General features: G+C 43.3%; 1 protein-coding gene across 5 annotated transcripts in view; it reads right to left on the bottom strand.

Annotated features, from left to right (window-relative positions):
• Positions 1-26,575, bottom strand: part of KIF23 (kinesin family member 23) — a 54,158-nt gene that overhangs the window by 5,209 nt on the left and 22,374 nt on the right. Inside the window, exons 9-19 of one of the 5 annotated variants that reach the window (XM_068120931.2) lie at positions 15,394-15,515; positions 15,192-15,294; positions 14,714-14,793; positions 10,348-10,467; positions 10,047-10,215; positions 9,722-9,874; positions 7,437-7,603; positions 4,871-5,044; positions 4,615-4,782; positions 3,988-4,242; positions 3,010-3,243 (exon numbers count right to left, since the gene is read on the bottom strand). In XM_068120931.2, coding sequence (XP_067977032.2) covers positions 3,010-3,243; positions 3,988-4,242; positions 4,615-4,782; positions 4,871-5,044; positions 7,437-7,603; positions 9,722-9,874; positions 10,047-10,215; positions 10,348-10,467; positions 14,714-14,793; positions 15,192-15,294; positions 15,394-15,515 — 1,745 coding nt within the window. The remainder of the gene's footprint in view (positions 1-3,009; positions 3,244-3,987; positions 4,243-4,614; positions 4,783-4,870; positions 5,045-7,436; positions 7,604-9,721; positions 9,875-10,046; positions 10,216-10,347; positions 10,468-14,713; positions 14,794-15,191; positions 15,295-15,393; positions 15,516-26,575) is intronic. The other 4 variants (XM_068120929.2, XM_078780413.1, XM_078780414.1 and 1 more) reach the window with 4 other exon arrangements.

Raw genomic sequence — 26,575 nt, 5'->3', positions numbered from 1 at the left:
GGCTTTGGTAGTGCTTGGTTGGGGAGCAATGACTTCTTCCAGGGAAATGACTGATAGTTAGCTCGATAAATGTGTTGCCTAATACTGTCAGATGTTGGTGGTAGGCATTCACTCTTCTGCCTTTTCTGGCAGAACATCCAATATCTGATTTCATCCGCCGTATCACCTGCTGCCTGAGCTGTTGTGTACAGGGAGCATATGAACCGTTCACAAGCACTGACAGTATCCTCTGTCGGTGCGAAATATAAAACTATTTTATAACATACACATATAGATGTCTCATACTCGTGAATGAAACTTTCACAACAAAATTGGATATATCTTGCCTATTCGGGCTAAGAGAAAAAATAAATAAATGAAATCCGTCAAAATCTCAGATTTACGGCTTGGACACCACCCCCCTCACAGAAAAGTGGCTGCCATTTATTGTTGCTGCCACAATTCAACTGTACATCAGGGCTGGATTTGTTCGCAAGATGTTCCCCAATCACCTGGAAGGGACAAACCAACTGTGTAGTGAGTGTTGCACGAAACCATTTTGAGCAGATTCTGGCTCCTGGACTAGGTGAATGCTCTGCGATTGCCAGTTGAAATGTATGAATGCAAGTCATGGAGTGAAACAAAAAGAATGGAAGAAGATTGATCGTTTTGAAATGTGGCATTCGAGACGAATGTTAAAAATTCCATGGACTGCAAGAAGAAGAATCAAATCTGTGCTTGAATAAATTAAACCACCATTTACATTGAGTGCTGATGAGGAGGGGAGTGTCGCTGAAGCTGAAGGGAAAGGTGTATGCTGCATGTGCGGAGAAGTGTTATGATTTATGGGAGCGAGACATGGGTAATGAACGTAGAGCAGCAACAAAGGCTGGAAAGGGTGGAAATGCGAATGATTTGGTGGATGTGTGGAGTATCGTTGAGAGAGAGAGGAAGACAAATGATGAATTGTGAAAGATGATGGGAATAGAGCCTGTGACGGATGCTGTGAAGAGAAACAGGTTGAGATGGTTTGGTCATGTGTTGAGGAAGGATGAAAGTGACTGGTTGAGAAGAGTGATGGAAATGAATGTAGAAGGAAGTAGAGGACGGGGAAGACCGAGAAAGACTTGGCTAAAGATGGTCGAAGAAGAAATGCGGGCAAGGGGGTTAACAAGGGGAGATGCAGAAAATAGGGCAAAATGGAGAAGATTGTCATGGGGACTGCAAGGCTAACCCCCGCTCTTGCAGTGAAAATGGCCTTAAAATGCCTGTTGTTGTCATATTTACATTGAAAATACTGGTGCTAAAATAAAAAGTCATACTTTGGACGCAGAAAACGAAAGTCTGGAAAAGTCAACCATTTTGGGTCGGGTTGATGGGAAGAGAGGAAGTAGCAGACGTATTATAGTCCATGAACGATTGATGGAATAAAAGCTGAAACCAAGCTGTCTCTGCTGGAGCATCAGAAAGCAGTGCAGGATATTGATGTTTGCCTTCTGGTGACATTTATGATCAGATTTCTCCAGTCATGACTTCACGGAATTGGATAACGTTATAGTTTTTTTTGTTTGTTTTTGTTTACTTCCATTAGGTGTATGGACCAGAAACTCTTCGCCTATACACTGGGGAAGGTCCAGCTTTCTTTAAATTTCCCTCAGAGAAGTATTAAACAATGGTTGTGACCAGCGGAATGAATGGGTTTATGCGTCGCATAAAGGTCACAAATGGACCGTAAGGGTGGCAGCAACAATATCACACGACACATTTAAAACCTTGGGCGGGACAAATCACATAAGGCCCCAGGATACAAGTTATAAATAATCCATGTGGAGTTCACATATAATCTGGTGGCTTGAAAATAAACAAACGGACAGGCAAATGAGATACATCATTCATGTGCAAACTCATTTGAAAAGCACCTTCATTAGCTAAAGATCACTACAGCTGAGCTAGTGGCCTACCTCGAGGCCAAGTTGAGACGGCTCAGATCCGTTAGTCTGAGGGTACGCAATAAGCATAGAATGCCTGAAGGATATCGGGTTTCCTCCAATTTTTTTCCAGTAGTATTTCCAGATTGGAGTAGTAATCCAGTAGAAACAGTCAACTATTTCAAGAGGAAATCACATGTTGGACAGAATTGACTGAATACTGTAGTTATAAGTTTTGCTTCTCGTAGGTGCCCCACAAAATCCTTGGAGTTCATCCAAGGCGGTAAATCTCTGGGGGAGGTTGAGGGTAAAGTGGCGACAACCCCTGTTGTGTGACCTGAAATTTCCCTAGCAAGTTTGTTTTTGATATAGGAAATACATCGAGATAGTTAAAATAAGGGTCAACACGTCTTCAACAAAAGTAGCATGTGCATTGGCACAAAGTGGTCTCAAATGGATTTGTTGCTGCCTAAAAAAAAAAAAGGCTTTGTAGATCACCTCTCAAAGGATTCCAGAAAGCTAGTTATACATCCATCAAGAACACTTGGTGCTGTGCATCTGACCGTTCTTGGAAAGTGTACAATAAACATGACTACTGCGAAGCATTTCATGTTGAGCTCGCTTGCTTTAGTCCAGGGAGCTTCTTGTGCAATTGAGATGTGTCCATAGTTAAATCAGTCAATTGAGTCCCTCTAAACACTTCAGTAAATATTTTTTGAAGCAAAAATGATTTTGATTAAACTTGCCCACAAGCTTCATATCTGATGCCTCATGAAGGTGTAATGACCACATCAAAATTTGCACTCTAATGGGTGGAAATCAGGCCTAAAAACACTACAAATTCCTGCCTGAACCTACAGGGGGGCATTGCGTCAGGAGCACAGCCATATTTTATGACATAATTGACTGTTGCTCTTTATCCAGGTGAGCTTCAGGAACCGTGGTTCTATTTTTATACATTAGAGGGGATTCTATCACGTGTTATTTAGATTTTGTACCCAGTCTTTCCTCCGTGTCAATCAATTTCAATACTGTACATGCTCACCCCAAACTGATGGCATATACAAAGCAGGGAAAAGTGATTTTGAACTTTATCACCCACCTTGATGATTCGAGTTTCAAGCTCCCCATCAGACGCAAGCTGCTGGTCTGTCAGCATGTACATGTCACACTTGGCAAGCGCCTGCTCCGTGGGCATGGACATTGTGATAGCATTCCCAATTAACGGCTGCATCACGGTGCCCGTGGCCACACTGCTGGTTGGCTTGTGGTCCGCCCAGCGTTCGGTGCCGGCCGACTGCGAGCGTCGATGGCAGATGGGCACAGGCTGTACAGTCTGCACACCACAAAACCACCACCATGCTCACTTTAAAACTCAATTCTTTGTTCCAAATTAAAATAATGCAAAAATAAATAAATAATGCTTGATGCCCTCAAAGTGAAAATTGAGGTTCATAGTTTCATATTTGCAAAGTGGGAGAGAGGGAAGTTCACAAAATATTTTACATGCAATTGTCGAGGTATGGTACCAGACGAGATAAACTCATTTGTTACTTGTAGTTTACAGCCAGTTTCACACATTCATTTTCCAGAGATGGGTGAGTTTCCTGATGCCAGTGGTCTGGTCATGTTTGGTTGTTTTTTTTTTGAACTTAAAAAACCCTGCCTCCCCACCCTCTGTGATGATAAAACGTGTTTACTCAGTGTTGAGCTAGCCATGGATACATTTTATGATACAACTAAACAAGAACGAAGGGCTTCAGATATAAAAAATATATATTAAAATAATTGACAACCTGGCAATACGATTACCTTAAAAGCAAAGTAACTTGCATACATAAAGCATTTGAAGGTACGGGAGAAAAAAAAACAAACAAAAAAAAACTTTATTGTACAAAAATGTCCAGTAGACAAGCGATAGCAATGAAAGTAATCATGGGGGTGGGGGGAAGCATTAGTGCAATTAAAATGTACAAAGAAAGTGCAATGCATCAATGAGTAGATTTTAGTGCAAAGCAAGAAACCTGGCAAAATCAGGAAGCAGACTGCAAACTCAAGACCTAACGCCTTTCAAGCTTGCCTGTTGCCTCTCCGTGTGCTTCCCCCTTGAAGGAGCTTTCTCGGTATTCAAGCCAGCCCGCGGTCTGGCACGCGGTGTCCAACCAGAGCGAGGAGTGGAACGTGCCACATTCAGTGCGGGAGATGCATAACTCTGCTCGACGCGTTGCTCCCACTGGTTAACACAGGACGCCACGCTGACGATGTTGCTGATGCTGTCACAGGAGTTAGAGCGGCGCCTCAGGGTGGGCAGTGCCTCCCATTCCTGGGTTCCGCTCTATGGCCACACAAGGCAACATGGAGTGGCCGAAAACGGTCCATGGCCCAAAAACCTCGCCTAAAGCCTGCATCGAGCCAGGTCCCAATCCCAGCCTAACCCAAATCGAATCTGAACCCACCTTCTCAAATTAAATGCAAGCCGCATTGTGGGCATGTTAGGATTGAGTGTTTGCAAATCAACGCATGTTCTCAGACACCAATAAGGCAAGAATTGCAGCCATGGCATGCATAGATTCAAAATCAGTAGATGGTAGGAAAAAAAAAATTTAGCATCTGGATTACACATGCAGTGATAAGCAAGTGAAGAATAAAAATCTTCCCCCATAGAAAAGCCCCAAAAAGGGGCAAAAATGGTCACTACAAAACTCACCGGAAGGGAAGGGGGCGAGGGGGCGCGTTTTCTGGGGTTGTCGCAGCGTCTTGGCGCCCTTTCCATTTCCTTGTTCTCAGTTACAATAGCCTTCAGTTGCTTGAGCTTCTCATCTTTCACCCAAAGCTTGTTCTGCATTTCCATTTGCTTGGCAGCGACACGACGATCCTGCAAAGAGCAATTTACTTTGGCTAGTACAAGGGCATTCAACATCAGCATTCTCAACAAGTAAAAGACGCGCCACGAGTGAACTCACACATTCTCGCTCCCACTTGTGCCCGGTGTCTGTAACAGCTCCATGGAGTCTTTGATCCAAGCGTTGCCGCTCGGACCGCTGTCGCTGCAACTCCATGGTTGCGTCGTCTAGTTTCTGTTGCAGAAGGTGCTTGCCATCTTCATGAAGTGCGTTGGTCTTCTGTAGTACCTCCACCTAAAATACATGGGACCAAGCAGCCACCATATATATATATATTAATACATTAATACAGTTAAAGTGCTTCTATAAGGAGGGTTAAACATCCTTGAAAATAAACCATGTTTCCTCTTGGAAGAAAGAAAAAAAAAAACAAAAAAAAAACAATGCCACTCAGTAGAGCGCATACTCCCGCCGTGGGTGGCCGCTGCTGAGCCCTATCTTCCAATAGTAAAAAATCCTTCAGAAAATTCCTGGATCTGGAATAATATCCTGAGCTTCACCAAAAACTAATCAATTCTTCCTTATCCCTTCTTATCTTATCCTTATCCCTTCCTTATCCCAAGGGCAATCATCCCACCAACTTTCATCCAAATCCGTTCAGAACATTTCCAGATATCTTGTTCACGAACATACGAACACACGCGCACGCACACACACGATCAAATGCATTACTCCATGGCGGGAGTAATAATGGATTTCTTCAAAATTCCAACAGGTTTGGAACATCATCGGGCAACACCAGGCACTCCTGCTAGTAAATAAAGAAAGTAAAAACACGTTTTTGAATCCGTCCAACCCGTTTTTCTCACCTCAAACTTGCGACATATACATTTGGAAGTAGTTTGAGATTCGGTTTGTAGGATAATTCGTTAGTTTCAAAAAGAACTAGAATGCCACTCAGTAGAGCGCATACTCCCGCCGTGGGTCGAGTTGGAATAATACGTTTTGTTTAACATCTCTCCCCTCAAAACAATAAATGAAAAAGAAAGTAGGCCCTAAACTGTCAGAATTTATTTTGATATATCTCGGAATTAGAGGAAAAAACATCATTTTTTAAGAATAAGAATAAAAGCTTGAATAATATATGTTTGAAACAATAATATATGTTTGAATAATAAAACAAACCAAAAAAAATCCACAAAAAATTCCTAAAAATAATTCCTGGATCCAGAATAACAAACTGAGCTTCATCAAAAACTAATTAATTCTTCCTTATCCCAAGGGCAATCATCCCACCAACTTTCATCCAAATCCGATCAGAACTTTTCCAGTTATCTTGTTAACGAACGCACGCACGCACACCTCCCTGGCGAGGGTAATAAACCTGAAAATCGCAGAGCCAGAATTATTTATTTTGTCTGGGAAGCCCATGCGAGGTTTCTTCTTCTTCAGCATGTCAACCCTGGGTGAATATGCGATCCTTTTTAAAAAGTCGGAATTTTGCCAAATCTGTTTTTTATTCGTTTGTTAATATACCTCAGCCATTGACAAATCTGGAATTATAATTTTATTTGAGGTTCAAATTAACCCGGGAGATTGTGTCAAACGATGCCTGCAAGTCTGTACATGTGATAAATTAATTAATCGTCCACAGTCGAAGACTTCTTCTTCATGCAATAACAACTTCTAGCTTCCAGACCATACATCCAATCATCTTCAAATTTTGCACACTTGTTACTCTTCATGACTTCCACGACAGTGTGAAGTTTCACGTTGATCAATGAAGTGGTTCAAGAGATATAAATGTTTTTATTATTTGCGTTTAATAAACGATATCTGCCAAACCACGTGACCTATCGCAAATTCCAAAAGGACATTTTAGTAGACTGATATGTTGAACAGATCTGTGAAGTTTCCCCTCAATTGGATCACAAATGAGGGAGGAGCTAGGTTTTAAATGTTTGTGCTTAAAAACGTCATAACTCTGAAACAATGTGATGCATGACATCATGCTCGCTGACTTTTTTGTTCGTCATGGGTATGCGATTCTGCCTGCAAAGTTTGGCCTCGATCTGTTCAGGCGGTTGAGAAAATTGGATTTTAGCGTTTTTCACAAAAAATATGGCGGCCGAACCACATGACCTGTGACGTCATAATTGCCATTAAAATATTCTACAGACCGAGTCCCTCCTATGATGAAAATTTGCTCTCAATCGGTCCAATTATTCCAAGGAAAATGTTTTTTTAAAGGAAAACAAAAAAAAATTCCCCAAAAAATTTCTGGATCCAGAATATCCTGAGCTTCACCAAAAACTAATCATTTCTTCCTTATCCCAAGGGCAATCATCCCAACAACTTTCATCCAAATCTGTTCAGAACTTTTCCAGATATCTTGTTCACAAACACACACACACACACACACACACACCACACACCACACACACACACACACACACACACACACACACACACACACACACACACACACACACACACACACACACACACACACACACACACACACACACACACACACACACACGACTCCCTGGCGGGAGTAAAAACAACAATGCCAGGCAAAGTAGAAATGCATTTTCTGAGCTTTTTAAAATTAAGCAATTACTGGTGACCACAACAGCTGACACAATAAATCAGGCAGAATGGCACTGTCTTGTGAACTGCGCACCTTGCACTCGAGCGTTTTGTTCTTGTTCTCAAGACGACATAGTTCAGCTTTCTGAGTTGTGATGAGGTGTTCGTGTTCAACCAGTCGCTGCCGCTGTTGCTGCGCTGTGACTTGCTGTTCTTGTGTGCCGTGATCAAGATCCAGCAACTTGGCACGGAAAACCCCCTCTGTGAAAAGAGTGGCCATGGTCTTCTATAGTTCAGAAAATTGTATGGAATAATCAACTACAGCCAAGCAAAGGTATGCGAGAGAAACTCCGTGAAATTAGAACACAAGAAAAGCTTTTCTTGCTAAATTGGAAGCAATACAGTCACGTGACGGAGGGGAAGTTGTGGTGATTGAGACGCACCCAGGGCTCATGAGAGGGAGGGGTGGGGGTGGGGGGGCACGGGGCCTGTGGTCCTGAGGGGCCAGAGCTTTTCCCGCAAATTTTTTTTTAATCAACAGGAATGTGAAACCAATTGTCGGCTCGTCATCTCTTCATCGTTACATGATTGAAGAGTCGTGGCCAGTGAAAGATCATGTTATGGTTTATTTGAAGTCCCACATTCTTGTGGGGATGGGCGGGAGAGGTTTGGCTCAAGTTTAAGGTTAGGGCAGAAAGTTGTAATTTGCTAATGCCGGTGATGGGACGCCTTGTTTACCGTGCATCGGAGGGACAGCATGCACATTGAATCACCTAGTCTGTAAAACACCGGGATGACAGTTTATAGCTGAGTCAGGATTCAAACCCAGGATAGAAAAATCTAAAGCAGCAGTGAAAGTGGCTGCCCACCTACAGACAGACACGAACTTCATCTTGTATAATGGATTTGTTGATACTTTATTTACTTGGCTCAAAACAGGGGCTTATGGATTGGGTCTTGTCTGTCCGTACATTCCACAACTACATCTCGGAGATGCATGGACCGATTTTGTTCACACTTCACAAAGGGAATACATGATGGTATACATATGCACATCATTGTTTCACAATGTGATCAAAGATGGCCGACTGGTACATTGGTGGCCATTTTAGATGTAAAAAAACAACAACAACCTGATATTGAACACATCCCCAACCATTTCCAGGACATGCATTTGCCGATCTTGTTCAAACTTTGCACACACAATGAATGATGGCTGACATATGCCCGTCATTTCTTTTTGAGATCAGATCAAAGATGGCTTACTGGCAGCCTTTTGTTACTTAAATGTGTCCCCAACCATTTATTGAACATGCATGGTACGATTTTGTTCAAACTTGGCACAAGCATAGTATATAATCGCATACATTTGCACTTCATTTTGCGATATAATAAAAAATGGCGGACTGATAGATTGGCGGCCATTTTAGTTGTAAATAAAACCTGATTTTGACCACGTCCTCAAACATTTATTGGACATGCATTTACGATCTTATTCAAACTTTGCACAGGTAACGAATGAAGGGTTACATATGCACGCCATTTATTTCCATAACAGATCCAATATGGCCAACTGGCAGCCATTTTGTTATTTAAACATGTCGCAAACCATGTCTTTTTCTTGTCGTTTTTTATTTATTTATTTATTTTTTAACAAGTTGAAGGCTCCAATCATGTCGACTATATAGTAATGTTGTAATTACATGTTGAAGGTTGAAGGACTATATTGTCCTCAGAGGCCAGGCCTTAAAACCTGATCAGCTAGAAAGTAGATTGGAGGAATATTGTTGGCTCGTCCTTAAAACCCAATAGGCGAGCCCAGCTTAACCATCGCGGGTCATCCCCAAGTTTACTCTTCGACACTTAGTGCGAGCTAAAAAAAAAAGGCTTCCGCTGCAATTTTGCTTTGTCTATGAGCTTGTTGCCGTTCTTATTTGGATAGTCATTAAAATATATATATATATATATATATTTAAAAGTTACCAAAGGGAGAGAATTGGTGGGGGAGGGCAGGTGGGGGTAAGGGAGGGGGGGTCGGGGGGGGGGCAACGATATTGTTCGCCGTGGAGCCCAGGGGGCACGTGCTGACTCTCGACACCCCTGGCACACCCATGGGGAATGCCAAGTAAAGCAATTCATACAAAAGTACACCGAGGTCTACTAGTGCCTTTGGCCTGCAAATGATTAAACAACAGCTCTGCCATGAGCCTTAGATCAGTGTTAGAATAGAAAATAAATGAATCAACAATATTCTAAACCTGACCAATACCACTTTCCCACATTAGGGAGCACAGATCTTACATCACCCAAGTAACCACTACCAGTGAACAAAACGTCAAAATACCCATTTTCATAACAAACCCGAGATGAAATACTCACGCGCACGGGAGACCTCATCCTGTGCGAGCTGGCGAATTCTCTGCCGTTCTGCCAGGTAATCGACAAGACGAGCCAGTGTTTCCTTGTCATTTGCGCCGGTCAATTCAAGTGATGGGAATGGTGGGAATTCATGCAGAGTCATACTCAACTCCCCTGAAAGATGAATGACAAGGTAGAGCAAAATAATATACATCTGCACGCATGACACAAACTCATATAGGGGGAAAAGGGGGTTTGGGTGGGATAGAGCAGGGAGGATGTGGGATAATTAAAAACTTTCAAAAACTAGTTATAAAGAAAATACTGGTTGCAGGCCAGCACAGACCTCCACAAAAGGACTGCACAGGCCCACCACGTTCTTCAAGACGGCGACTGAGCTCTTCCCGCAGGGCATTGCGCCGACCTCGCCGGCCCGGAGTCAGGCCCACAATCGGCTTATCCATTGGTCGAGTCACTTCTACCTCTTGTGTGAGCTCAGCAAAACGCATCACATGCTGTCAGTTCAAAAATAAATAAATAAAAACTACGGTTAGGCTTGACTACAAATTAAACTCAGATGAGTATTCAAATGCCAAGGTGAATATGATGGGGTAACATAGTAAAGCACAACTGCAGGTGAAACTAACCAGTGTCTCCTCGTAGTCATCGGTTTTGGGGTCTACGCAAATGACCATTTTTACGGTTCCTTCTCCGTCAAAATAGTTTTTAAATAAATGCGTTAGCTTCGTCTCTCGATAGGGGACCATCTGTCAAGAATAGAAAGATGTCACTTGAAATACACTGCAACAATCAGTAGACTTCTACCATAAGCAAAGAAGAGGGGGGTGGGGGGGGCATGTTTTATAAGCATGTAATCACTAACAAGTTCTTTTCAACAACTTATCCAACAACTTAATTTCATCTTCGCGTGTGCAGTTGACAATTATTGTTCACTTTCTGTTTACATTTGGGAAGACTAGCAGGCTGTGACTCTCACAAAAAATCAGCAAAATATTTGCCAGGTCCCAGGTCAGCTTGGAGCTCGGACAAGTTTTCATCGCATAAATCACACGTAAATCGATCACATGGGGATGCTTGCCCTCACTCCAAGCTTCAGTGCCCGATTACGGTAACTGTTCCTGCACGCATTAGCTGATATTACAATTATTTGCAATCGTTTTCTCTCGCCTCCCAGTTTCATTATGCATCAAATAATCCACTGGGTGTCCGAGTTATTCACTGGGTCGCACCGATGTGATCCACCTTAGATTAGGACCCCAGGGAGGCGAGGCATCTGGCACATTGCCCAGCATTCCAATTGAACCTGGTATAGACAAATAAGGGCCCTTAATCCAGTCTGAAGCATCTCGGCCAGCATGACTGTTGTTGCATTACTAAAGTGCCCTCAGTGTTATAATGCAAGATGGAACCAGAGAGGATGCTCTTAGCTGGCAAGGTTAATTTAATGATGAGCATTTAAGCAAACCAAAACACAAACATCCTCGATAAGGATAATATACAGTGAGTCTGCTATTCTAAACCAGCGATGTATGAGAATTGGGGGCAACAGCAGATATTACAATTATGGTACAGTAGCTGCAGGGCACAATTACTTTGCTAGATTATACACCAAAGCACATTTCTACCGCACACACTTGCAAAACACTGCAATTACTTAATTTCATGTGACGGGATGGCATCCGAGTAATTTTTTTAGTTAACAGCAAAACGCAGCTTCACCGACTCGGCTACAAGCACAACTTCTCGAGTTTGAGAACCCTGTCTGAGTACAGCACTAGGAGACTATGCCACATGTAAAGAGTAAGCAGATGAATGAACGGAGGTGAGCAAGATGTTTAGACTTGAGGGTAGCAATGCAAGGGTATCTGGGAAAATGTATGTGAATTCGAGTGAAGCCAGAATAAAATTTCAAGAATAGAGCCACCAACCTCTCTTAGGAACAAAATGCAAACCATGAGACTTTCAGCCTCTTGTTCATAAAATGTTAATTCGACTCAATGGCCTCAAGTGGGGCAAAATGGTAAAGCAGGTGTACTCGCACGTATCGGGGTCCCCTATTACATGGCACATGTAAACAATGTACACACTAACACGTTGAAGACAGTAGTGGCAGGCCATTGCCCTGTGGAGAATTTCATGGCAGAAACTCAGCTAAGATGTGGTATATTGCCAAGAGGTTTGTGTTGATGGTGGGTCCCAGGAGCACCAGACTATTCTGATAAATCTCCCAGAAGGAACCAAATAAATAAATTGGAGTGATTCACCAGGTTGTCATAGAGAGACAGAGCCTGGATATCTCTTGCAGTGACAAACATGTTTTAGAGGTAGATACAGTTCATTTTCTCAAAAATAATCATTGCAGCAGCAGAATGTTCAGGGTAGACAGTCAATGGGCAGAAACCAAACTGTTGAAGACACGTTGAAGACACGTTGAAGACACGTTGAAGACACGAGCCTTAAAGTCTGATGTAATGATATATTCCAATACTTCACTTATTATCGAGGAGAGACAGATTAGTCTGTAGCTGCCCATGTCAGTTTTGACACCAAAAAAAAGACCACTTTTGTTTTCCATGATGCATGCAGGGTGCCTTGAAAAATCAGGAAAAGAGCAGATATAGTTGTAGAGTAAAAGTCGACAGAGGATGACCAACTTAAATATAAAAAGTACAGATACTATCAAAAAAAATCAACTTACTGGAAAAGAGCATGAAGGCAGAGCGGATCAACGCACAGGTACACAAGGCCCGTGCCCAGATCTCCTGAACTCTATGAAGGCCCTGGGCAGAGGCGACGCGAGTCATGCAGCCCATGCAATTGCATGGGGCTCCGAGATCAAGAGATGAGATACAAGAGCCCGATGGTGATTCTTAATCTTTTGAGATGAGACCGAGGGTGGGGTCTCACTTTGCCGACAAATCATTACTTGTGAGTGGTGATACAGTGCAAAGGGAATGCTCCATTTCAAGGAAAGAAAGCACCTTCACGTGATGAATCTATTTTTTTTTTAAATGTTTCCCTGATGTTTAACGAGAAAGGACTATTCCAAAAATTAGGGTGTATGGTTAGTATTAATAGAGAAAGCAGGTTAAGTGCCATAATAACGACATTTATTGTATACAAAGGCAACAATAATTACAATAAAAATTGTATAATTCCTCATGTTAATACATAAATATTGTTTCGTAAATCCACACGAAAAACCCCTCATTAGTAAATTGACTAACCCGTGACTCCGACAAAGTTGCAGTTTTAAAAATCAGACCACCTGTCCCAAGGATGAAACAAAATTACCCCAAGGGTGCTAAAAAGCAAACTATAGCTCAACCAAAACAGCACTCGGTAGAGAGCACACCTCTGCCAGGCTGAACAGTTTACGTTTTGTATCCCACAGATAGGTCGGATCTGAATTCGGACCTGAACCAAAATCTAATCGGCCTGTTCTCGTCACCGACCCAACTCAATCCACCAAGTTTTGTCATAATCCATCAACAACTTTTTAAAATATCATGGAATATATCGTTTTTGGCCCAATTGGCTCATTGGTGAAGAACCTTGTAACACACCTATGTCCATCAACTTTTGTCCAAAACTGTCAATAACTGAGATATCCTGGTCACAAAGACAGGGGTGAAAACATAACCTCCATCCACCTTCAGTGGCAGAGGTGAAAAAAGGTAGAGGCAGAGATGGCTTTTTCAAAAAGGGTTGAAAAACATCACCCAAAATTAACAAGCAGCCGAACCAGAAAAGGGTCCTCAGTCTGTTGAGGTGTGCTCGGTCACCAAGCACCTTGCTGTCGCTTGCCAAGCCAGCCTTTCCTTTACAAAGGTTTCGTTGGTGCATGCTCGAGTGCTAAAGCCACTTGTCAAACACTCCACAAGGAACTTTTTGTTCTTCTATGAGTCTAGTCCATGTATATGAATGAATGAATGATCGTTTTAAGGCCATTTTCCCCGCTAAAGCGGGGGTTAGCCTTGCGGGCCCCATGACAATCATGGTTCCCTGCTTGAGGCAATGTTTTTATGACCGGAGGCCCTTCCTGACGCCAACCCTTAGTCGCCTCTTACGATGCACAGGGATACGGTGTACGTATTCTACACCGGGATCATTCATCCCAGCAAGCTGGTACTCAATTTGCCGATCTCGGAAGGATGACAGGCTGAGTCAACCCCCCTGGCGTTAATTCAGCGATCGACCGGGATTCGAACCCAGGATCCCAAGCCTGCACCCTAACCGCTAAGCCAACACATGGTTGTATACATGACGAAACAAAAACGAAAACTTGGTAACTGAACACCAACGAAAGTGCTGGGGTGTGTTCAATTACCAATCAGCTAGTCCTAGTAGATGTACCTAGTCCAAGTATATGCTTTATCAACTCTGTGTAATATTGAATAGTCGACGTACTAAGGCATTTTCATGTATTCTTGTTTTTGGCCAAAATATTTTTTGTGCCCAGGGTCCAAAAAATTCTTAATCCGCCTCTGCATGAAGGTATGGGGAAGTAGTTTCCAAAACCAGCTAAATATATACTACCTATCATAAACAAACAAAATGTAAAGTGTATATATAACTAGAAAGCATCTGAAAATGTGAAGCCCAGCCACGTCAGTTTTGTATTTTGACTTATTCCATATGCTTAACACGACAAAAACAGCTAAAACTAGGCATGTATAAAATAAATTGACGATTTTAGGCGACCATGACCTTTTGACATCAATACCAATATGCTTCAGTGACCGAATATGCAAATTCTTAATTTCAAGTCAATTCAATGGAAATTGATAATTTTATGGAACCTTGACCTTTGACCAAATTATTAATTTGACTTCACCATATTTTCATAATAAAACTTAAAAATTTGATGGCAATAGCTCAAATGGTTAAAAAAAAGTTACGGCCCGGACAGAGAGAAGTGAATGCAAAACGCCGTCTCCTGCTGCATGGGGGACGGGTTAAATGATAACACCGCAAAAGTGGCAAACAAACCTTGTTCGTGCCAAATAACTGGTTCTCTCTCAATATTTCAATGCAGGTCCTTAATGTCATCAAAGAAGTGTTGATACTCCCTGGAAAAAGAAATACAATTTCGTTTCATAATCAGGAAAAAGTTCACAACTTGTACAAAGTGAAACTAAGTGATAAAATGGTAAAGGAGGGGGAGGGGGACACACACCAGAGCAAATCAGAGAGCTTGTTGAGAAGCAATTACAAAATAGTAATGCAACATACACCGAGACGACGATATCGAATCATTCCTCCGATCGAGAAATGTGCAACCGTTTGTTCATAGTGACATTCATACCAAACGAACAGGCATTAAAGTACATTTAAACTTGAAAAGACTGGCATGATAGTAGGTAGATGGATAGAAATAAAATCCATGAAGGAATTGAGTGAATCCTTAACACTGATTAAAAAGCATTACAGCACACGCACGTGCACACACGCAGACAGGCAGGCTCACCGGCCTCGCGAAGTCTGCTGCCTTCAGCTCTAGTTCTCGTCGTGCGCTCGCTTCCTGCCAAATCCACAAGGGCTAGTTGGCCGACGGTAACGAACATCTTGTCCTGCAAAACGAAAGCATTAACAAGTAAAAAAAATTAAATTAAAAGTCAGCAACAGCCATCTAAGCCAGGGACAGCAACCAGTAATAAGACAATGCACACCTGCAGCAAGGTATAACCGTCAGAGTCCAGAGGGGCCTGAGCCAGGCGCACTAGGAATGTGCTGTGTGATCGGCTGGACTCTCGATTAAGTTGCGTGTTCGCCACACGTCGCCGCTTCTGCCCTTTAGAGGAGACGAAGAAAGGAAAAATTGTACAAAACTTCAAACTGCTCCAATAATGTCCAAACAAAATCATTCCTGCTCGGACATTAGTCGCTTAACTTGAATCCCGAGAGAGAAGCAGATCCAACACACTTCAAAACTATAAAGAGCAATCAGATTGCAGTTAGTCATCAGGACATGTGTGGTGTTTGGGTGGTGTGTAGATGCATTGACAATGTAGTTTTACGTTCATATGGTGAACACCTTTTTAGCTTAATTGTATAGATTCACATTCCAATCGTATGTATTTTATAGACATACATACTTCATAGATACTCATATTTTCCTGGTACATACTTTGTTGACACTCACATACTAATAATATATACTTTTGACATACTCTCATATTTATTATACACTAGGGCATGCCCGTACTATATATAAGCTAGGACGTGCCCGTACGTGGGTGCCCGTTCCTTGCCAAAAAAAAAAAAAAAAAAAAAAATTTGTGTAGGGGTGTGTGTGTGTAAACATCCTAGGGCGTGCCCGTACGTGGGTGCAAAAAAACATGCGTGCAAACAACAGCAAAAAAAAACTTTGAAACCACGTGGCAGTAACGACCACAGAACCCCCCCCCTCTATTTACATGAATGGTTTGGTCCATTCGCAACGACCACAGAACCCCCCCCCCTCTATTTACATGCAATGGTTTGGTCCAAAGCGAACGGCTTGCAGTGTTTGGTAAAGAAATCGCCATAGCTCGGTAACTACTTGTCCGATTAATTTCAAACCTTGAAAAGGCACATCCTCGGGTCCCCAGCAATATACCTGGCAAGTTTAAAGTATATCGGACCGGTAGTTGTCGAGAAACAGCGGTCACAGACAAACATACACACATACAAACACACATACACACATACACACAGAGATTAATGGAATTATAGATAGATACTTTAATAGAGGTCCTCGGTTGAAGATAGTGTGGCTGGCTACCACCAGGTGGTGCTTGTGGTCCCCAATAGTAGATAATTTGTGGAGCGACAAACAAATGGATCCAAATGCAATACCCTCTCTGGGGAGGGCAACTAAACAAAATCAGGTCACAAGTGTGTGTGTGTGTGTGTGTGTGTGTGTGTGTGTGTGTGTGTGTGTGTGTGTGTGTGTGTGTGTGTGTGTGTGTGTGTGTGTGTGTGTGTGTGTATATATATATATATATATATATATATTTGTATGTGTATACAGTCGTGGCCAAAATATTGGCACCTTTACACATTTTTCAAATAGCTCACAATTTATCTCGAAAAATACGGTTAAATTGACAAAAGTATTTGATCTCCACAATTCTTTATTTCACTGTTAATATTACAGAACCTTTGTTTTTGATTCACAACTTAATATATCCTTTTAAATCAGAAAATAAAAATAAATTGCATTGACAAAGTTATTGACACCCGAGACTTAATATTTGGTATTTTTGGCCTTTGGACAAAATAACTGCAGTCAAGCGCTTCCTATACCTCTCTACTGGCAGTTTGGCCCACTTGTGGAAACTGCTCCAGTTCTCCCAGATTTGAAGGGTGCCTTCTCCCAACTGCTGTTTTCAGATCTCCCTCCAGGTGATCAATGAGATTTAGATCTGAACTCATTGCTGGCCACTTCAGAACAGTCCAGCGTTTTGTCTTGAACCATTCCTGGGTGCTTTTTGAAGTGTGTTTGGGGTCATAGTCTTGCTGCAAGACCCATTACCTTCGACGGAGACAGCTTTCTGACACTGGGTTGAACATTGCGCTCCAAATTGCCTTGGTAAATCTCCTGATTTCATGATGCCATGCACACATTCAAGGCACCCACTGACAGCGGCAGCACAGCAAACCCAAAACATCACTGAACCTCCTCCATGTTTGACTGTAGGGAAGGTGTTCTTTTCTTTGAAGGCTTCATTTTGTTTCCTGTAAGCATATAAATTATGTGCTTTACCAAAAAGCTCTAATTTGGTCTCATCTGTCCACAGGACATTCTCCCAGAAGGATTTTGACTTGTTCAGGTGTTTTGGCAAAATTCAGTTGGGCTTTCTTATGTCTCGCTCTTAGCAGTGGGGTCCTCCTGGGTCTCTTGCCATAGCACCCCACCCCACCCCCTCCCCCTTCATTGAGTTGGTGACGGATGGTGCGAGTTTAAACTGTCGTACCTTGTGTCTGAAGGTCAGCTTGAATCTGTTTAGCAGTTGATCGAGATGCTTTCTCCACCATTCGAACAATCCTTTGCTGCAATATTCAATCAAGTTCTCTATTGCGGCAATGTACAGCAAGGTTGGCTACAGTGCCATGGGATTCAAACTTCCTGATAACATTGCGTACGGTGGACACAGGACCATCAAGGTCTCTGGAAATGGGGTTGTAGTCTTGATTGTGTCTCACCTCTTCAGACAATTCTGTGGTTTTCTTTCATTTCTCCATGCTCATTGCGGTACACATAGTAACTAAAAACAGCAGAAACTCCTTTTCTCAATTCAAATTGGTGGGATGAGTGATTTTTATATTTTTATATACTCACCACAGGTGAGTTCAATTCCAAAGTAAAGGAGAATCACCTGCTTGAAACCTAATTATTTCTAACAACTTCTAAAAGGTGCCAATAATATTGTCCAGGCCATTTTAGAATTTGTGTGGAATAAGCTAAGATTTAGTAAATTTTTCAGCTTTTTTTTGGTTTTGTTCCACGGCAAACCAAATGAATACATATATGTAGATACCAAAATATTTGTTAATTTCAACAATTTTCTGGAAGAAATGGTACATTATTTGAAAAAACTGCAAGGGTGCCAATACTTTTGGCCATGACTGTGTGTGTGTGTGTGTGTGTGTGTGTGTGTGTGTGTGTGTGTGTGTGTGTGTGTGTGTGTGTGTGTGTGTGTGTGTGTGTGTGTGTGTGTGTGTGTGTGTGTGTGTGTGTGTGTATTGTTGCGGTTCTGAGAGTGCACATATTGATCATTAAAGGTTAAAGGTTTGCCCCCATAGTTAGTCCACATGCAACACGTAGGCCACCTTAGAACATTAGTTGTCACTAGCCGAAGCCTGTGGAACATCCACGGAAGGGAGGATGTGGTGTATGGATAGAGTGTACCATTATGGATGGCATAGGGGATTTGCTTGTCCGAGTAAGAGTTAGGAAGAAAGATGAGAATGAAGAGTGCATATATTAACAACGATCGCCGACACCGGCACAAATGCATGCTCTGGATTGTCCACTCAGTGGACGGCTTGCTGTCGCCTTCGACTGTCCAATCAGATGAGACAGCTGGCTTAACGTCCTCTGATGCGACGTCACACCTGCAAGGTATCAGGAGGCGGGAACCGAATCCAAAACAGAAGCTAAAGTAAAGACCATCGGAGATCTCCTGCGGCAGCGTTTCTAACCGATGTGGTAAAGTACAGTATGTACAGTAAAGGACATTCTCATTGATCCGTTGATTAACTATAACTGACCTGCACCGCCCTGCTGTAGCTTGACATGCTAGCAGGTACTCTGACCTTTTTCACAACTTCAAATGGCGTTTCATAAAATCCTGCTGTGACTCGACATGCGCCGCACCATAATCATTGGCTCATAAAACCTGACACTGCTACAGAGGATTATACTACCACCGGAAGCCGGCACTTGGTTGCCCACAGAGGGAGGGAAGAAACACACCATGTGGAATGAAAAACAAAATGCTTTAAAATATTCAAGAAACATTTTTTTTCATTTAATAATCCGTAAGTATTTATTGTCCGACTAAGGATTGTCAAAATAAGAACCTGCATTGGGCAATCGCACACTATACCGTCGAGGCCGCTTTTACAGAATAAGAAGGAAATAATTAAATTAATGCTTTCCTATTTACATCGTTGTCAATACGTCAAAAAATCATTTTTTAAAACCTGTAATCACTGGTTGTAGGGAATGCAGATTTGACGATCAGCTGATTTATGTGTGTGTGTGGGTGTATATATTTAGACTTGGACAATATAAGAAGGAAAATTGCTTTGCAATACATGCCCATTTGCAAATTTCAGATCAATATCAGTAAGCACGGCCCATTATTTAATGACACCACTCGACTGTCCAATCAGCGGACGGCTCGCATCGCCTTCGCCCAGCAGACGCCAATACGATGGCGTCGAAAGATGGCGTCGTATCGGCCGTTAATCGGATGCTTTTGGGCCCCAAAGTCGACTAATTCATATTTTTCGAGTCTGGCTGTACGTGATAAACAAAGAGCGTGGTTCGTAGATCGTAAATCCATTAGTGCCGTGGGCATCGGGTCACTGGGTGCGCGTAAAAGGGATAACAAAGTCGAGTCCTTACGGTATTATTATATAGATAGCATGTGTGAGAATAAGGTCATTTCCATTAGTGATACCTGCGTTGTGTAAAAGAAATAAGAGTAGGCCCCGTTCATTTTGTCTCCACCCTCCAAATCGACCTCGTTGGGCAGTATCCATCCCGCGCCCTGATCCGGCTAACCCACCTCATTTGCCAGCAGCGTTCGCTGCTGGCAATGGTTTTCGCTCGAAACCAGCCAAATGACACGAGGTACGCCTGAGAGAGGGTGGAGCCGGCGTTGAGGTCGGGGAGCGGCAGCGAGACGGTAAGAGCCAACAACCAACCAGGGCTCGGGTGAAAGGGCGTGAGGGGCGTGGTAAGAGTTCTGGCAAGTTCCAGAGGGTTCGCTGGGTGGCGCTATATAAACACGCGCAAAAAGCCCTTCCAGAGGACTGACGCAACTGCACTCGTTGAAAAAGGACTGCCTTTATGAGAGAACTGTATAAGAGGACTGAAGGAATCGCACTTACTACCAAAGGGCTTATGCGACGTGATTGTGCAAAGAGGCCTCATGAGGAAAGTGCATTGGGGAGCGCCTATTGAGCGGTATTGGGGGCCCGTATAGCGCCAGTGCATTTATTGCGTACGTGGCTGAGCCGCGAAGTAACCGCCAGCCAACCTTGCCTTTCGCCCTGTAATTGTCCGCTCCGCGTAAACGACCCGCGGGGAGCTTCTGCTGCCCTGACCATCTGCTTCGTGGTACGAGTCGGGGACCTGTAGCGACTGCCTGGACACCATCATCCTTGGACCATCACCCTGACCTTCTACATCCCCATGTGAGTGTGTCTGAGAGTGAAACGGGCCCGTGTCCAGGGGATAAGTATAAGACTGTATAAGCTGCACTGTATGTTCTTCTTCTCCTTCCTGTACAAAGTGTAAATAAACCAATTGTTCTTCCTTGTTTCCTCCTAATTTGACTGTATCAGTCCTTTCCTCCATTGGGTAAGCGTGGCACGATTCGGAACCGCTCAGATCGGGTTAGTTCCTGTTAACAGCTCGGATCACGGCTCGCTATCGCTCGGCGTTTCCACTACAACCGTGGTTCGGGCGGGATTATTTCCTTGCCTCCTGGGAGGCGTTGGTAATTAGGTATTAGGAATTTGGCCTATGACCCTACCCAACGCTGACCGGAAGGAACGTCATAGCCCCGGATCACATCGGCTAGTAAAAAGACAAGGGGATAGGCCAACGTTGAGATCCGCAACAATATATTGTTGCGGTTTTTAGAACCCCTCACTTTGTAAATAATATTCGATCATTTAATAAGGTTAAAGGTTGCACCCATAGTTAGGCCACAGCAACACTTAGGACACCATAGGACTTTCAGTTATTTCCTTAGTATGTGTTTCAGATAAGGCTGTGTTCCCAATAGTTGAATCTGCGTTGCATTAATCAAATAAGATAGGCCCCATTCGCTTCCTTGCCAACCTCTCTCTCCCAATTCTGTTACGCGCCTCTGCCAGCCGCCTCAGCATTCACTCAGGAAACGCCATTACGCACGCGGTCAAGCTAGAAGAAGGGGGCGGAGTGCCAAGAACGAGGCGTGGCCCTGTCAACGAGCCGTCAAGGGTGGAGCCGGTGAGCCCTCGTTAACCAACCAGAGCCGAGGTGAGCTCGCTGGCGGGCATGGCTCTATGAAGCGCGGATTGATCTATAAGCGCACTATATAAGCGCACGCACCAAGCCCCATCACGGACTGCGCAGGGAACCATCGATGGTAACGAACTGCACCGGGGATTGCGTTGCACGAACTGTTTATTGAAGAACTGCGCCGAGAGAGCTCGTTGTTACGAACTGCCTGTTTGATACGGACCTTGATTGATCGGGAGACAGAGAGAGCTTTTGGCACGCTATACGTACGCAGCATTCCAGCCCCTCGCATATGTAAGGTCCGCTCGCGGTCAATGCCAACGACGCGCTGCCGGCCTGTTTCCATCACCGCCACGGCACGGGTCGGGACCGGACGAGGAGCCTGGAACCATCTGCCTGGACCTTCCACCCCTACCACTACAATTCCGTGTGAGTCTGTTTGTCCTGGGGTTATAAGTTAAGACTGTATAGATAAGCTTGCCCTGTGTCCTTTTGTTTCTTCTTTCTTGTACATGCTTTTGTTTCCTCTTCTTTTGGTCTTGTAAATAATTAATAAACCCACTCTTTGTTCTTCCCTTACTCTGGTTTCCTCTTATTCGATCGCCTCCATCCTTTCTTTCAATCGAGTACCTGTGGCACGATTTCGGAACCGCTCAGGATCGGGTTTAGTCATTTGTTTACGGCTCGGATCGCGGCTTGCTAACTGCTTGGCAATATTCCATCTTATCCGTGGTTCGAGCGCGAGTCATTCCCCTGCTCGCGGTTAGTACGTAGGTATTTGGGACTTCATTGACCAATCACCCTAGCTAATTCCGACCGGGAGGAGCGTCATAGCTTCCAGGATTGGGGGACGGCCAGCTTAAAAGACAAGGGGATTAACCCCCCCCCCCTTGATAAGGGGAGCGCCGACCCCTGAATCCGCAACAATATAAAAAACAAAACAAAAAACACCTTTAGAGGCCATTTTTCCGGCAAGGCGGGGGTTGGCCTTTTTCGGGAACCGTGGTTGTTGTTTTTCGGTCCCCTTTTTGAAGCAATGTTTTACGGCCGGATGCCCTTCCTGACGCCAACCCTTTTTGCCGCCTTTAACGACAAACAGGGAATTACCAGTGAACTGGTACTCAATTAGCCGACCTCGGAAGGATGACAGGCTGAGTCAACCCCCCTGGCGTTAATTCAGCGATCGACCGGGATTCGATCACAGGATCCTAGGATCCTAAGCCGGCACCCTAACCGCTAGCCCAACACCAGGGCAACAATATATATATATATATATATATATATATATATATATATATATATATATATATATATATATATATATATATATATATATATATATATATATATATATATATATATATATATATATATATCTATATATATATATATATATAGTTTTTCGAAGTGTAGCCAATAATGATATACAGTGGAACCTTGACTTACGAGTGCCCCAACTTACGAGTTTTTCGAGATATGAGCCGTCGCTCGGGCGGTTTATTGCTTTGAGATGCGAGCCGAGATCCGAGTTACGAGCTTTCGCCACCCGGTCACGTGGTTATCTTGCCGTGCACGTACAGTACGTATCTCTGTCGTATAGCACTGCATTTTTTTTCCCGCATTTTCGTTATTTCGAGTTCACGCCGCCAGGTGGGTTCTGGTCACGTGGTTATCTTGCCGTGCACGTACAGTACGTATCTCTGTCGTACAGCGCTGCATTTTTTTTTTCCGCATTTTGGTTATTTCGGAAAATTTCTTAGTTTTAACCATGGGGCCTAAGAAAGTGAGTGGCAAGTGCAGTGCTGAGAAGAAGAAGATGATGTGCTTGGATATAAAACACGCAATCGTCGAAAAACATGAGCGAGGTGTCGAGGAGGACGTATATAACGGCAGAGGAGAAGAGCATGCCAGGCCACAACTTGTTCAGAGTGCCGGCGATAGCTCGCCTTCTCTTTGTGGAAAACACGGTGAGATCCTTAACATCCAACAACTAATGGGACGCAAACGGGGCGCCCAGTTTAGCAGTACACACATTGATGAATCACCCTGCCTGTGATTCACCCATGACAGGTTATAGCTGGGTCGGGATTCAAACCCAGGCTGGACAGTTTAGACTTGAGTCAAGTGTGCGTACCTCCAGTCCAGGCCATCCTGCCAACTTGTATGCTGCATACAGGTGAAATATAAAGCGCGAGATATTTTTATATATACTGTATATTTAAAAAAAAATTGGTGTGGTTTTTGGCGGGCTGGAACGGATTAATAGCATTTCAATGCATTTCAATGGGGAAATTTGATTTGAGATACGAGCAATTTGAGTTACGAGCTCGGTCACGGAACGAATTAAACTCGTAAGTCAAGGTTCCACTGTATAATATTTTGGTTCAAGGATTAAAAAGACAAAGTATCCCACAGGGATCATCAGATCCTCAATTAAAGCAGGAAATAACTTTTAAACATCTTCTTTGAAGGCAATCAATACCTGAATTTATATAAAAACCACCTTTAGAGGCCATTTTTCCCCGCAAAGCGGGGGTTGGCCTTTTTCGGGGACCGTGGTTGTTGTTTTTTGGTCCCCTTTTTTGAAGCAATGTTTCACGGCCGGATGCCCTTCCTGACGCCAACCCTTTTTACCGCCTTTAACGACAAACAGGGAATTACCAGTGAACTGGTACTCAATTTGCCGACCTCGGAAGGATGACAGGCTGAGTCAACCCCCCTGGCGTTAATTCAGCGATCGACCGGGATTCGAACCCAGGATCCTCGGATCCTAAGCCGGCACCCTAGCCGCTAGCCCAACACCAGGGCATATAAATACCTGAATTTATATGACGCAAGGTAATCAGTGGACAAATGAACCCTTGTGTCTTTGGGCATACCACACATCCACATTCTGGATAAAAGCCTTCGACTTTTGGACAAGTGACTACTTTTAAAACTGCTTTGCAGGTATCATCAGGAGGGCGGGGCTAGGCAAAAAACTGATTGACTTGGATACTTTGCCTCAAACGCAAAAATAAAATTACATTCCACTCGCAACTTGCCCATACTTGCACAGGATTCTAAACGAGGTAAAGATAGAATCTGCAAATATGCAAATGGAGTCCCCCGTCAGCCAGCAAGCTGGCAGCAACAATTCACATTTATTGCCACATCTGATGCAAATCTAAATTCTCTAATAGCAACGAGGTGCTCCATTTGAAATCGTTTATTTGATACATGTAGCTTTTTGTTGCTTAGGATCCGAATAAAATTTTTATTCTTATCAAAGCCAGTGATCAATTGTAAATTAATAAAAGGATATGGACTGTGCCAATAAAAAAACAAAAAAAAAAACACCCAATTCAGTAACAATTACAAAACCAAACTGGAACGGTGCTCATCGACGTTGTGATAAAACGTTGACGTTGTGCAGAAAATAGGGCAAAATGGAGAAGATCGTCATGGGGACCACAAGGCTAACCCCCACTCCAGCAGGGAAAACGGCCTTAAAATGCCTGTTTGTTGTTGGTCCATATATAGGCCGAGCACTCATGCATATGAAAATTGATCTCGTCCATAAGTACGCTTTGCTCACACCGCACGTTCAGGAAATGTAATTTTCAAGACAGTTACATACGTAGTGTGTTCAAAAAGTATCCGACCTTTATTTTTCGTGCGTAAAAAAAAAAAAGCTAGGGAGGCGTTGATTGGTGCACGTATGTAGGCGATCCTAATGCACACGCGTGAATTTTTTCCCACCTGCAGAAGCTGTCATTCGACGGCAGACCGCCGATGAGTGAGGACATGTAAGTGAGCGCCGTCGGATTTTCGTTTTTGACAAAATGACGGAAAAACTTGAACGCTACTGCATCAAATTTTGTGTTTTTTGGCCTCGGGGATGTTGGATGCTTCCATTGTGATGACTGCAACTTGGTTTCTGGGTTGTACCCATAAACCCAGGACTCATCGCCAGTGATCACTGTTGAGGAAGCTGGGATCGCTGTTCAGTCTCCAGCATGTCCTGTGCGATCTCCAAACAGAGTTGCTTCTGCTCAATCGTTAGCAGCTTTGGTACGAACTTCGCTGAGATTCTCCTGAAGCCCAAATCCTCCTTCATAATGGAATGAACGGTGTTGAATCTTGCGGATCGTTTCCACTTGGGAATCGCCAAGCTTTACACAAAATTTGATGCAGTAGCGTTGTTCAAGTTTTTCCGTCATTTTGTCAAAAACGAAAATCCGACGGCGCTCACTTACATGTCCTCACTCATCGGCGGTCTGCCGTCGAATGACAGCTTCTGCAGGTGGGAAAGAATTCACGCGTGTGCATTAGGATCGCCTACATACGTGCACCAATCAACGCCTCCCTAGCTTCTTTTTTTTTTACGCACGAAAAATAAAGGTCGGATACTTTTTGAACACAGTAGTACGTACGTAATGTACAGTTATGTTAGCTAGCAAAATGCAATAGCATGCAAATGCAAATGCAATAGCACAGAGAGAGACAGACATGCAATAGCATGCACATTATCAATATCAAGAACAAACTCAGTAGTGCTAGTCTTTGACCTGGTAGACTTCACTATGTGGCAGCCATCTTAGAAGAAATATCCCCAAAAAAAAAAATTCTGGAAAATATCAAATAGTAAGGCGCCTCTTTATTTTTATTTTTTTAAGCCAGGACGAGAACCTAATAATTTTTTTCACTCGGACCAATATTATTTATATATTGCTAGATGAAAACAATCTGCAATTATAAAGATCACAGTGTTAGTGTGAGAAATCTCTGAGGATATCCCGAAGACTAGCTCAGTGGGCTGTCACCATGTACATGATCTCCATGGGTTCGAGTCCTGATTCTTTCACACTAGCCCCACACAGGAATTTACTTCCCGTTTATTAACAAGTACAAAAAGTTTTAATTAAAACAAAAGCCGCGTCGATGTTACACAATGCCTAGATGCAGTTGTGCCTATAACGTCGATGTTATAGGCACAGGACATTCCTATTGATTCGATTACTTGATGTTATTTTTGTGCAAAGTGAAAATATATCTCGGCAATTTCCCGTGTGTGGCGACGAATTTTTAATATATCTCGGCATTTTCCCGTCTGTTATTTCAGGCGGTGTATGACTGACCATGCC

Source organism: Myxine glutinosa, chromosome 6, assembly GCF_964187855.1.
Source record: "Myxine glutinosa chromosome 6, kmMyxGlut1.1, whole genome shotgun sequence".
Classification (NCBI taxonomy): domain Eukaryota; kingdom Metazoa; phylum Chordata; class Myxini; order Myxiniformes; family Myxinidae; genus Myxine; species Myxine glutinosa.
The sequence above is the reverse complement of the archived record's forward strand: the minus strand, read 5'-3'. Positions and strand labels throughout refer to the sequence as shown.